This window comes from Rhinolophus sinicus, chromosome 17, assembly GCF_057876585.1.
Source record: "Rhinolophus sinicus isolate RSI-liver-muscle chromosome 17, RSI-T2T, whole genome shotgun sequence".
Lineage (NCBI taxonomy): Eukaryota > Metazoa > Chordata > Mammalia > Chiroptera > Rhinolophidae > Rhinolophus > Rhinolophus sinicus.
Window position 1 is genome coordinate 180,342,053 of NC_142517.1, and position 14,756 is coordinate 180,356,808.

The 14,756-nt window shown below is 38.1% G+C and overlaps 1 protein-coding gene across 1 annotated transcript; it reads right to left on the reverse strand.

The window, feature by feature from the left end:
* Positions 1 to 738: 738 nt before the first annotated feature.
* LOC148754887 (uncharacterized) lies at positions 739 to 14,751 on the reverse strand. Its single transcript, XM_088794165.1, has 2 exons — positions 14,388 to 14,751; positions 739 to 881 (listed from the first exon to the last, which is right to left on the reverse strand). Exons 1-2 carry the CDS (start codon positions 14,749 to 14,751, stop codon positions 871 to 873), a joined length of 375 nt encoding a protein of 124 aa, XP_088650291.1. The 3' UTR covers positions 739 to 870.
* Between the last annotated feature and the right edge of the window lie 5 nt (positions 14,752 to 14,756).

The following is a 14,756-nucleotide window of genomic DNA, read 5'->3' on the forward strand; positions in this document are numbered from 1 at the left end:
CACACATACATATATGCCCAGATGTACAAGTACACATGAAAAATATTGCAAAATAGCAAGCATAATTTTTCTAGACATAAAAGAAGATACAATAATTTTTCATCATGTTAAATGCTGGCTGCAACTTATACAAATTTCCTTTGGGGGATGAAACAATAAAGGCCTTGATGTTTCATGCTATAGGAAAACCAATGACAGTTTATCAAGCCCATCTTTTCTGAGGTAAAAGGACTGTCACAGGATAAATGGTCCCACAATCTTGATCTGTAGTGTTGAGTTTTCCCAAAGGCTCCCATATCAAAAGGATATCTCAGACTCTACCTACCCCAGGCCAAAAATCTATTTCCATCTGTCTTTCAGTTATGCCTAAAATTCCAAAACTACAGTTTTATTTCTGAAAATTTAAGGCATTAAATAAAAGACACCCTTGATATGATATTCTGAATGTCAATGTGCCTTTCATGCCTGACTTTCCCTTCTAGCTTCAACTTACCTGGCCAGATTCTCTGCTCAGGGAGATAGCACTGGGTTGTTCCCCCGGACGAGACAGGCACCTGGCCAGCTACCTATAACCTGGCCTGGAATACAGGACACCCTGCCTATAGACAACAGAAGCTATTGGCTAAGCCAAGAACTCTTCTCTTGGAAATTTGAACATGAAGTATGAAATTGCCAGTTGTTATTGAAACAGAAAGAATCAGAGAAAAACATCACCTTATGACACAAGAATGAAGAATCACAAATTCCTGCTGGTGTCTCCACAGCTACCTAGAATCCAGAACCACCTTCAGCTCCAAGCTTCTAAAGGCCCATTCTTTAAATAGTACTGCTTTTCTTGAACTAGCTTGGCTCGATTTCTTTTCCTTTCAGCTATACCAGTCCTAAATAGAACAGAAGAGTAGCATATTAATGTCTTAGTGAATTAATTAACTAGCTTCTTTTTCTAGTTAAGTCAGCTGAGAGCTGATTCATAATGGTAAAATATCTAGATTCAGAGTACATATACGTCAAGTCTGAGTAGGTGGCCTAGACAGCTAAGGGGTCTGTAGAACAGAAGCATTAAATGCTTGGAATTCTGTGATGGTCTTCTAATGTCCCAACTTGGCTAAGCTATAGTCCCCAGTTATGCAAACAAATACTAATCTAAGTGTTGCTATGAAGCCTTCTGTAGAAGTGCTTTAAATCCATAATTGACTTTAAGCAAAGGAAATTGTCCTAGATAATCTGGGTAAGTCTAATTCATTTGAAAGGCCTTAAGAGTAAAACGAGGGCTTCCATGATGGAGAAGAAATACCACCTATGGACAGCAACTTCAGTCTGTGTCTGAGAGTTGCAGCCTGCCCTTACTGATGAACTGCCTGACAGATTTTGGACTTCTTTAGCCAATGCCCACAATCGCATAAACCAATTCCTTGTAATAAATCTCTTTATACATATCACTTACTGGTCTATTTTTCCAGTTGAACCCTGATTGATACAAATGCCAAAAGTAAACTTTACCATTCATTCATTCAAAAAATATTTACTGAGGCACTATCAATAAGTCAATAAATATTTAACGAGGACTTATCATGTACCAGACATAATTTTAGATGCTAGGAATACATGTTGACCAAGACACTGTCCTCATGGAGCTTACATTCTTTGAGGGAGAAAGATTAAAAAAAAACACTGTGTGTTTGTATAATTTCAGGTTCTGAGGAAAAATAAAGCAGAATAAGGGGAGTGGGTAGGATGGCAGTGCAGGATGGACAGAAAAGCAAGATCTTGGAGGGGTAACATTTGAGCAGATACCTAAATAAAGGGAATGAAGATTTGTATTCTCATGAGGAAGAGTATTCCAGACATAGCAAGTGCAAATATACCAAGGAAGGAATGAGTTTGGGGTGTTCCAAGAACAGCAAGATAGTTGGTGTCTAGAGTGGAGTGAGGGGGGAAGAGTGTCATGAGATGAAGTGAGGTACCTGTGGTATCTGGCAGTACTACATTGTTGAATGAATGAATGAATGAATGAATGAATGTTGAATGAAGGAATCTTTCGAACTTTCTTGCCTCTGTTAACTAGTACAAAGAGACCTGCAAATAATTTTTGCTACTGCATTTTCAATGACAGTGTACAACGCAAGAACTAGAAATACTGTCACTAATGATTCAGCTTAGGCTGTTGTCTCTAGTTGAACTAAGAAATTGGTAGGAGGTGGAGGAAGATGGGATGTCAGGACCAGAAAAATAGTTGGATTCGTGAAATAGGGTAAGGAAGGGATGTTGGGCAGACTATGGTCCTTGGGTGAGTGACAGGTGCTCTGTTGTAGGTAGGTACCAGAGTCAACCTAGATAAGTTGGCAATAACAGTAACAACAGTAGCAACAGTACAAAGCCAGTTTTTGATGCCACCAGAACCCAAAGACACCTACAAGGTATAGTACTTCCTTCTTAGTGGTGACAGGTAAAAGAGATGCAATAGTTTGTCCTTTACTTTGGAGGAAATGTCCAGGCATGCCCTTGGCCACTCTGACCCTAAAACAGTGGTCAGAGGTTCTCAACTGGAAGTGATTTTTGTCTCCCAGGGATATCTATATTTGGCAATGTCCAGACTCTTCTTTTCCTAAAGAGTCCTCCTTCCGATTCCCACACCCATCTCAACCCTCTTTAGCCTGACTAACTCCTTCTCATCCTATAAGACTGACCCTGTGTCACCCCACCCAGGAAATCTCATCCTAGGAGTGAGCTATAGAGAGTGTGTTTTGATATTCGTGTGGTGCTAAAATACCGCAAACTTGTCTACCTGCCCTAACTACATTGCATTATGAGTGTTTCTGTGTGTCTTTCTCCCTGAACTGGACTATGACACCTAAGGTAACTCAGAGAGATTACTGGCATCTAAAAATCAGGAATACTGCTCAAAATCCTGTTACACACGCAAGCTCCCCACAACAATTTTTTGGCCAAGAATGTCAATAGTGCAACCACTGAGAAATCCTGCCCTAAAAATATCATTAATTGAGCAGACCCTTAATTTTCACTGGGTTTATTTCCTACCCTCTGGAGCATATATGTCTTTCCAAGGCCTCCCATGTATTTACCATTTTCCTGGTCGCCTGGTCACTAACGTGACTAATACAATGCCGTTATTACGTGGACTAGTATGATGTTTTGCTGTATGTCCAGATGTCCAGGTCCCTTAAGACTATACTTTGATAGAGTTGAATTGATAGTCTATATTATGGAAGAGTTAACAAAAGCCAGGGGTAAAACTTAAAATGTACACTGTTGTCCAGCCCGAGAGTGCACACTGTTTTAAATCCTCCTTATTGTTAGAGATGGAAAACAACTCTTTCATCAGATCAATACCTGCTTACTGTGTACTTTAGGTCATGCTAATCTGCTGTAGATCTGGTACAGCAACTGCAATTGGGGATACTACTTGATTGAATTTGTCATTCTCCAGAATTTGTATAGCCTTTATAAGGGGCAGTCTTCAGTGTAGACATGATGGGGACCACCATCTTTGCATTCTTTAGGTCTTAAAGGCACTAATTAGGAGGTTTGAGGGAGCCTAAAAACTGATAGTTCTTTACAGGTAACCTGCCATGAATTGAGAAACACTGCTTATCAAAGCCTCTTTTCTCATCTGTATCTGAATTCTGGAGAAGGCAGACAGATCTCCAGTATTCCGTGGTCAGAAGAAGAAATAAATGTACGCAAGGGTTCAAAAGTCTGTGTGGTCTGTCACCCACCACCACCCAGCCCCACTTGTAGATGAAATGTGCCTATGGGTGAAAAACAATGAGTAGCCTCTGTATGAGAGAGAAAGCACAGGAGAGCTTCACACGGAAGCCAAGAATTCAGCGAAGGCAATTGTTCTCAACACTATAGGATGCAACACCTCATATACTCTCCTGAAAAACAAATCAGAGAATATGACCTGATCACACAAATATTTTGAAAAATATCAGTATAATATGCTAACAAATATAAAAAAAGAAAAATTTCTTACAATAAAAGATATATTAAGGAGTAGGGAAGTTTGTGAATCACAGATTCGAGGTTCCAGAATAAGGAAAGGCTTACAAGTGAAAATCGGGAGAAGCATCGAGCTGTATAATAATGAGGAAATAAAAGAGGATGATTATTAGAGGGTCTTTTAGAAAGTGAGCAAGGATAAAAAGCAAGGTTTTCTTGCTATTAGGTTGTCAACAGAAATGGTCCCAAGGAATCCTCAGGTGGATGGAGAAAGCAGGGTTAAGTTGGCACTCAGGCCACAATTTTCTACAGCAAGGGGCAGCTAACACTAGCCTATGGGCAATAACTGGCTGCCATCCTTTTTCTTCTCTTCTTTTTGTAAAATATATACAGGCATATCTCGTTTTATTGTGCTTCACAGGTGATGCATTTTTTTTTTTTTTTTTTTACAAACTGAAGGTAATGCCCTCCACCAGCAAAAAGATTACAACTTGCTTTATTGCAATACTCATTTTATTATTGTGGTCTGGAACTAAACCCACAATATCTCCGAGGTATGCCTATACAACATAAAATATGCCATCTGAACCATTTTTAAGTATACAATTCAGTGGCATTAAGTACCTTCTAACTGTTGTGCAACTCTCACAAATATCTATATCCAAACTTTTTATCACTCCAAGCAGAAACTCTAACCATTAAGCAACAGCTTCCCATTTCCCCCTCCTGTCAAGTCCCTAGTAATGTCTAACCTTCTTTCTGTCTCTATGAATTTGCCTTTTCAAGATATTTCATATATGTGAAATCATGCAATATTTGTCTTTTTGTGTCTGGCTTCACTTAGCATATTTTCAAGGTTCATCCACATTGTAGCTTATATCAGAACTTCATTCCTTTTTAAGGCTGAATAATATTTCATTGTATGTAGACACTGTATATTGTTTATCCATTCTTCTATTGATGGACACTTGGATTATTTCCACCTGTTTGCTATCGTGAATGCTGCCATGAAGACTGGTGTACAAATACCTGTTTGAGTCTTTGTTTTCAATTCGTGTGTGTGTGTGTGTGTGTGTGTGTGTGTGTGTAGGAGTTGAATTGCTGAGTCATATAATTCTGTGGTTAACTTTTTGAGGAGCCACCAAACTGTTTCCCACAGCAGCTATACCATTTTACATTCCCACAACCAACATACAAGGAATCCAATTCTCCACATCCTCAGCCAACACTTACTTTGTTTTAATAGCTATTCTAGTAGGTATGAAGTGGTACTGCATTGTAGTTTTGATTTGCATCTCCCTATTGGCTAAGGATGTTGAGCATCTTTTCAGGTGCTCATTGGCCATTTGTATATCTTCTTTGAAGAAATGTCTATTCAAGCCTTTTGCCCATTTTTAAATTGAGTTGGGTTTTTGTTAAGTTATAGCAGTTTTTATATATTCTGGATATTTAATACCTTATCAGATATCTGATTTTTTGCCATTCTATGTGTGAGATAATAGAAAAAAATGTATATTGGTCTCTGCCCCCAGTTTCTAGCACGAGGCTCCTAAAACCCTTGTAAATCCCGACGTGATACGAGCACTAGGAGCATCACTTATTCTGATAGTTGGTCTTTGACCCTGTCCCTGACACACGACTCCTAAAACCCTGTGAATTCCTAAGTGACAAGAGCACTAGGAGCATCTTCTCTAGGCTCTATTGAGGTAACTCTGGGTGGGCACTTGGATGGCTCCTCAATGCGGGCTGCTTACCAGAAAGACCAAGCCATAATTAGAAGCTTGGAGTTGTTAGCCCCAACACCCCTCTTCTCCAACGAGAGGAGAGGGTCTGGAAATGGAGTTAGTAACTGATCGTGCCTATGTGAGGAAGCCTCCATAAGATCACAATAGTAGGGGTTCTCAGAGCTTCCAGGCTGGCACACACATACACCCATACCTGGAGGGTGATGCAGGCCAACTCCACGGGGACAGAAGCTCCTGCACTCAGAACACTCCTAGACCTCACCCTATGTATCTCTTCATCTGGCTGTTCATCTGCATCCTTTATCATATCTATTAATAAAGTGGAAAACATGTTTCCCTGAGTTCTGTAAGATGTTCTAGAAAATTAATCAAACCTGAGCAAGGGATTATGGGAACCTCTGATTTACAGTCAAATTGGACAGAAGTTGTGGATAACCTGAAGACCTCCTTGCAATTGGCAATGTGAAGTAGGGTGGGGGCAGTCTTGTGGGATTGAGCCCTTACCTGTGGTATCCGATGTTATCTCCAGGTAGATAGTATCAGAATTGAGTTAAATTGTAGGACACCAAGATGGTGTCACAGAGAATTGTTTGGTGTGGGAAAAGTCTCCATATATTCGGTGACCAAAATTGAAGTGTTTTGTGTGAGTAGTAAAGGAGACACAGAGGAGAAACACACAGGTGGAAAACCGAATGTTTTCCTAATTCACTATGGGTTGACTTTTTACTCTGTTGACAGTGTCCTTTGATATACAAAAGTTTTTAATTTTGATGAATTTAATTTATCTATTTTTTCTTTTGTTGATGGTACATTTGGTGTCATATGCAAGAAATCACTGATAAATCCAATGTCATGAATAATTTAGATTTGATACCCAAAAAATATATGTATTACAAATTATTTAAAAATTACCTCCAAAAAAGATATAAAATGAAAAGTAAAAGTCTTCCCTCACCCATCTCATTCCTCAAAGATTAAGAGTATTTTATGAATTCATTGATTAATGTTATGCATATACAAACACATTCAGTATATATATATGTGTATATATGCATATATATATGCTGAATATATATGTGTAATCTAATACATAAAATCTAGTGTGTGTGTATATATATATATATGTATATGTACATATATTCTAACTTTTATACCAGAGATTCTTAAAGGGAAGACTGTTTAAGGTACGTGTTGACAAAAATTACATACTATAAAATCACAAATTATTCCAAAAACGAAGGAAAGAGTTCAATCATAAGATGCTAATATGAATAAGAAACTTCCTGATAAAAATTAGACTTTAATAAAAAGGACAAAAGATGAACAGGGGCCTACATAAGAAAAATAAATCAGGAGCTTCTGGGTTGGTGAAGACGTGGAAATTGGGGAGACTGGGACACTCAGAGCATGAATGCTCCGAGCCCCTTCCATACACTTTACCCTAAGCATTTCTCCCATCCGCTTGTTCCTGAGTTATATTCTTTTTTAATAAACTGGTAATTTAAGGATGTACTGAGTAAAGATGCTGGGGAACTTGCAGAACGCCTTGAAGAAGTGTAGCAGGGAGACACTACGGTATGACTGCCTTGTCTATCTATGTATCATAAAGGCTGCATTGATGAATGGTTTGAAGTAAATAAATCTTGCCCTGAGCACCCTTCACATAAAGCAACAGATTTCTATTTTATAGGTTTTCTTGTCTTTTCAAGATCCTTGAAAACCGAAAGAGTATAAAGGTCTCTGGAAAAACAAAAACAAAAATGAAGGCATACTCAGCCAGAAATCTGAGTTCTCTGAGACTCAGTGGTACAGAGATGGGCAATCATATAGGAAAAAAATATCCAGCTGATGAGAGGCCAATTACCACAGCACGCTGTATCAAACACACATATAAAGGACAGAAACAGGGATTATGAAAATTCTACACATCCCTTAATAGTCGTCATCTACATAAGTAATACTGATAAACATTTTGTATTCAGACACCAAAGGTGACTGATTTAAAAGTTGATTTACTATTTATTAAGTTCTCTGAAGCTGTACAACTGGTTGTGTTTTGATTAGTTTTTCAGTTTGGGGTCTCTTTATTTTCCCCAATATGACGTTTCTGGATTCATCTATTCTTAAATTGAAGACCACATAATTTACTTCTTATAAGTTAAAGTCTTAAATGTGAAAACAAGAAATGTAATCAGGCAGTAAAAATTCTCTGAATGTAGACAATGATCTCAAATTCTTCTATTTTTTCCCAAGAGTAGAAAATACGAGTGTACTTCTACATAAGAAAGGTAAAATATGTTCGTATCTTTAAATTAAAGGTTTAACAATATCAGAATGCAGCCCAAAGAGTAAACCAAGTCACCTAATTACATTTTAATTAATTAAATCTAGGATTATCTATTGAATTGCGATTTATTAAATATACTGTTTCCTCTTAAATAAAACTGCTAAAAAGTTAATCAGCTATGAATCCTCTGCAGCTATGCAACATTTTTTTAAAGCTATGCAATTTTTAAAAAAAATACAAATTACCAATTTTAAGTGCTGCCAGCTAAAATAGCTTTGTTTTAATGGACATTTTTGTCTATTCTTTTCATGTAATTATTTTGTTGTGCTTTGCAACTCCAGTTTTCCCTCATTTGGATAAAATGTTTAGTAGGTGGAAAACTTAATAACTTATGAAAAAGATAAAATAAAATTTTGAGTAGAAAAGAGAAAAAAATCTAAAAGTGGCAGAAATGTGTAAGAATAGTGTGTAATGTGTAAGAAAGGCTAAACTCTCAGTGAGCTGAGGCTTATGATAAACGACAATAAAAAGGCTTTTGTTTGGAGAAAGAATAATGAAACTAGCTCTGTTCCTTGAGGTAAATGGTTCAATATAACAGAAGGCAAAGTGCACTCCCCAATTCATTTTTTCTTTCTTTTCTATTAAGAAAAATAATCCCAAAACTAAAAGGGAACAAATATGACTGAATGGGAAATGGGCTTAATTTAAATAAAGTGAGCTGACAGTAAGAGAGTAACTGACAGCTTTAAGTGAGGGCAGGCGTCCTGGCCTAAACCAAGTACATCTCAAATGTCAATAGAACTTGCTAATGTAACAAAAGCACTTTTAACAAGCAATCTCAACAAAATGCAGTACTTGTAGAAGAGGACACAAGATCTGAAACCCACATTGTATACAAACTGACTGAAGAAATAATGTTTCACACTAAAAAGAAGACAGAATAGAAACTATGTCTCAGATTTTGAAAATGGTAATCCTAACAAAATATTTTGCCTATTATCTTCATATATCGAGGGTGCCAAAAAAATGTATACAAGTGGACACTTAGAGAAAGGAGTGCCGAGTGCAACTTCTGTCAAGTTAGACTATCCAGGGCCACAATTTTATTCAGACTGGGAGATGGCTCGTTACTCCTTAATCCTCCTCTAACTCCTGCTTTCTCAGAACAGTAGGTCTTATCTCCTGGTCTAGGGTACTTTGGGCCTGGCTTTCTCAGAAATACATACATACAAACATATTTATCTATCAAGCATATGTAATATATATATATATATATATATATATATATATATATATATATATAACACATATGCATACATTTGTGTAAAATACAGATATACATATAGATATCTATATCTATCTATATCTATCTATCTATCTATCTATGCATACACACCAGGGGTGCCAAAAAAATATATACAAGTGGACACTTTGGTCAATGTTGCTGAAGCAGCAATTCGCCATAATCAGAAGTGTTTGGATGCTGATGGTAACCACTTTGAGCACCTCTTGTAATTGCAGAAGTCAAACGTGACTTGTATTCATCTTTTGTTATTGGTATATATCGAGTATTACAATTTTAATACAGTTTTCCTTTCTTAAAATGTCTCTATATATTTTTTGGCACCCTCTGAAATACCACAGAAACCCCAGTATTTCTGCTGCTTTATAATCCAGTGCTGAATGAAAGACATATACATATAATTATAATACAAAGTGATTAAAGAGTGATGTTTGTGGTATTTTAGGAGGATTGTACAGAAATATCAAATCATGCTACCTATAGCTACAGCTAATTCTTAGGGTGAGATTTCCTGGGTGAGGTGACAGTGGGTCAGCCTTATACGATGAGGAGTTAGCCAAATGGAAAGCAGTATAGATGGGATGGAAATAGGAAGGAGGACCCTTCAGGAAGAGGACAGTGTAGGCACTAAATACCATGGTGTCTGTACGGGAGCTAGAAGCAGTTCTGTGTGGCGGGATACCACAATGTATGACAGGGAGTACCAAAGGGGGAATTTTAGGATTGGATAAGAAGCTGGTCACATTACCAGGAAGAATACATTTTTAAAAATAAACTGATTGCCCTAAACTAAAATTTCTGGATCTGGAAAGTTGAGAAGAGCCTCTAAACTATTGTCGTCATCCTTGGTGGCTCTCCCTGGATAGCCAACTATCCTTTTCTCTTGTTCAAATTTCTAGTTTGAATCACCTGCTCAAATTTCTAGTTTTGACTCACTCTAATTGAGCTATTTTAAAAAACTAATATTTTAGTATAACAAAATTGTTACTACATCTTTCAAGAAGTCAGTTAGTATAAAAGAGCATTTTGAAGTCAGAAAACAAGGGTTTACTTGCTGGCTGTGCAGCTTTCTAGTTTGTGCTAGTTACTTAACATTCCTAAACCTGTTTCTTAGTAGGTCTTAGTAAATGTGCTTAGTAAATTGGATCAAAAAGGCCTCATTGTACCACTTCAGATGCACCAATTTCAACCACTGCTTCTTTCTCAGATCTATTGAGCCCTAGCTTGGTGGGGTTTGGGAGTAGGTGGTGTGTCTCGTCTATGCCTCTCAGGCACTAGCACCAGCCAAGGAGTGCGCCCCACCCCTCGGAGATCTGGGTTCCAGCATTTTGGGACCTCTCCACCAAACACGTAAGTTCAAATAACCCCAACTTCTTCCTTGTTTCCCCGGCCCTAGGGGTGTGTGCAGAAAAGAATCAGTCCTATCTGCTATCCTTTCAAAGATCTGCTTATAAGGTTGGCTCTAGGTTGGCATTTGGAAACTCGAATTTCAGGTGGGTTCCCACTATCCCCAGAACCGATAAGACTGTCTCACTGTGTCTAAAAAGTGCAAGCAATATGGTTTATGCTCAACATCAGCCTTCCTTGCGGAGTCTGGAATTTGGGTACGTGCCAACTAGAGGTGCCTATGTGATCAGCCCCAAATAAAAACACTGGGCACAGAGTAGTCTCTAATAAGCCTCTCTGCTTGGCAACATTTTACACATCAGAATTTGTGAGAAGAATTAAGTATGTCCTGTGTGATTCTACGACTTCACTGGTAAAGGATACTTGAAATTTGCACCTGGTTTCCCCCAAACATCTCATATGCTCTTTTTCCAGTTACTAATTTTGCTTTGTATCCTCTCAGTGTAATAAACCATAGCTGTGAGTACAGCTAACTACATGTTGAGTCCTGTGAGTCCTCGTAGCAAATCATTGAACCCACCAGTGGTCTTGGGAGCATGGGGTAGTATGGTGCCTATTTCTTGCAGTTACTATTACTTTTTTATCCCCTTTTTGTCACCATAGCTCTCCAATCCCTGTTTAACAATGTCCTTATATTAAATTTTCTGTTTAAAATAACAGGTATAATTTTCCTGATTGGTCCCTGACTTACAAAGTCAGTCAGTAAGGGCAAACTGTCTAGTTAATCCTCTTTGATAGTCTGATTTTTATCAGAAACTAACATCTATATGGTGATGGAAGGAGAACTGACTGTGGGTGGTGAACACACAATGGGATTTATAGATGATGTAATACAGAATTGTACACCTGAAATCTATGTAATTTTACTAACAATTGTCACCCCAATAAATTTTAAAAATTAAAAAAAAGCAACAACAACAAAAACTAACATCTGTAATAGTATTAATCTTTTGTAACTCATTTCCTGATTCAGTCAAGGAAGGTGTTCTTTCAACCAAACATTTCACAAAGATAATGCCTGTATGAAATCATTGAGCATGCTAGGAAGATTATTTTATTGATCAAAAAGGTGACAGTAATGAGTTTATGTGAATTTAAAAACTTGTTTTATTTCAGAAAAAAAATATGTGATATTTAAGTAAAGGTCTTGTTCTGTGGTTAAAATTCATCCTATATTTGTTTTGACTGGAGGGTTGATTAAAAACAGTATTAACACAAAGTCATAGCCATCACTATTTACCTGAAGCCTTTCTGGTTCTGTTCGATTTATATTCGGGGTCAATGCATGATTCTAAGTGGAAGTCAATCAGGAGGATTTCATTTGGGAAGATCACATGAAAGGCCATCTATTTATTTTTTTATTACAGAAGATTTTAAACATCCACAAAAACTATATATAATACTATTATAAACTCTCCATGTACCCATCATCGAGTTCAATAATTATCAACTAATGATCAATTAATTTTGTTCCATCCACTTTATTCCTCCGCCCCCACAAGATTACTTTAAAGCAAATCAAAGACACATTTCACCTCTAAAATCTTCAGTATGAATCTCTACTGTGTAGAGTACATTTCAGTCGAATTTCCTGGTTTGGTATGTCTTTTTCTGTTTAGTTTGTTCAAAACAAAATCTATTAAATAATGCCTCTTAAATATCTACTCCCCTTCTTCCTTCTTTACTTGACATTTATTTGCTGAAGAAATTGGCTCATTTGTCTTACAGAATTTCTTACATTCTCTATTTGGCAGATTGTATCTCCTTGGTGCCATTTAACAGTGTTCTTTTATTCCCCGTGTAAAGTAGCATATCTAAAAGCTTGACCAGATTCAGCTTCAGTTATTTTTCCCAGAATATTTAATATGTCGTGTTGTGTCAAATATATTTTTAAGAGCATAGTTAGTTTGGACTCTAAGATATCGCTTCCCATAGGTCTGTGCTGAGTTTCATTTACTACCAATCATTTCATATCGTATAGACAAACCTTTTAACCCCCAATTTATGTAAGCACTGTCATCTACTGAAACTGGACCAGAGTTTATTATATTATTACTTTTAAGCTTATGACATACGTGTATTACTCTGCTGAGAAGTCAAATGTGTGCCATACACTGTCATCTATTACAAAGATTCCTTTATTTGCCTTTAATTTTTTTTTAATTGGGAAACTATTCAATTGGGTGGCCCAATTCAGTAGGTATTTTCATGTCTGGGAAGAACTGAATGAGAAAATGTTTGGCGAAATTAATAAAAGAAGGCCTCTTATAGTAAGTGCATAAGTACATTATTATAGTGAAAAATATGTTTAGCAGGCCTTATACTTAACATCACCCAGGGTTTGAAATAGAACTTAGAGAAGACGGTAGTGTAATGCCTATATTTTGTAGGCACTGGCAACCACTGTAGTTTTTTAGTAGGGGAATTATATGATGAAAATCTGTTTTTAAAGGAAGACATTACTGAAAATATTCAAGATTTAAGTCAAGAAGAACAGTGATTGAGAATTTGAAGGTAATCTGATATAGAATTTTTTGGATGCAGCTACAAAACCACCAGAATCGACAAACAAATCCTATGTGGCATTGAAAAGTGTTTGACAAACTTTGTAGCTGGGAATTTCAACTCACTTCACAAAGCATCGAGCAAGGGATGAGTGCAATGAACAAAGCAAGAGTAGAAAATAACAATCATACATATACATAGCAGCTGAAATATTTCTGTAAATGTAACTCAGATCAAGTCACTATTCTGCCCTGAACCTCAAATGACTTCCCTTCACACTTGGAATAAAATCCAAAGTTGGTACCATTAACCTCCCAGGCACTCGGACAAAGCCCTCACTGCCTCTGATCTCATTTGCTACCGCTCTCCTCCTCACTCACTGTAATCCAAAGCCCCTGCTCTTCATAAAACAGGGCAAAGTTGTTGCACTTGCTGTTCTCTCTACCTGAAGTAACTTCCCCCACCCAATATTCACGTAATTCACTTCCTCACATCATTTAGGTTTTTGTTCAATATCACCTCCTCAGTGGCCTCCCTGACCACCCTATGTAAAATAGTGCCTCACCTTACCCCTCTTCATCTCCTTACCCTGCTTTACTTTTTTTCTACATCATGTGATCATCTGATATTGTGCAATATACTAATTGATTTCCCCCCTAGAATATAAGCTCTATGATGGTAAAGACGTTTGTTCACTTATCCAGCACCTAAAACGGCAGCGTTAAGTGCCACAAAAATATTTGTTGACTACATTTAATCAACTATTTCATTTACTCCTCAAAACTGTATGCAATAGATAGTATTGCTATTCTCAGTTTACAGGAAACTATGTGTACAACGGTTAAATAAGGACCGGGGAACAAAAGGGTTGGGGAAAAAAAACACGTCAGGACTTGATGACTGACGGATTCCTGATACGGGTGAATCAAAGCAAAGCTGTCTGGTTTTAATGGAATGAGGGAAACCCAAACCATACACCAACACCAATTAAAATGTTGGCCTCGCAGGAAGAAAGCAGATAGAATTGAGTATCCTCCCTAAGAACGTGACCTTATGTTGCCCTTACAACAACCCCACAGGGTTGCGCCGCAAGTAGTGTATTAGACAATCATTACCAGCAAGACTGACCGCCACACTTCGCAGCCAGGAGCGAGGGCGGGTCCGGCTCAGCACTCACCGGTTTGGACAGTTACATAATTAACACAGAGAATGTCCGGCTTCCTCCGCCCCGGGGCTGGGCTCACGTGCTGGGCCTCGCGACCAAGAGCAGCGCCCAAAAGAATCCCCGCGGTTGGCAAATCCCGGGAAGAGTTCCAGCGCGGGAGGTGGGGTGAACCGTCACCGTGAGTCTTACGTAAAGCGTCGGAGCGGGCGGTGAGAACAAGAGGCCGGCCGGGGAGGGGGTGTGTCCAAGAGGCCTGGCGCTCCCTCTGATTGGCGGGCAGAATGACCCGCGCGTTTACACTCGGCCGTACGGCGGTGGGAGCGTGCGTCAGCTTTGCGCAATCGGGGTGGGAGGAGGAGCGTGTCTGGTGGCTCATGGGGC

Excerpts from the sequence above, each read along its gene's own strand:
- LOC148754887 (XM_088794165.1), bottom strand. The coding sequence starts at position 14,751 with ATGAGCCACCAGACACGCTCCTCCTCCCACCCCGATTGCGCAAAGCTG.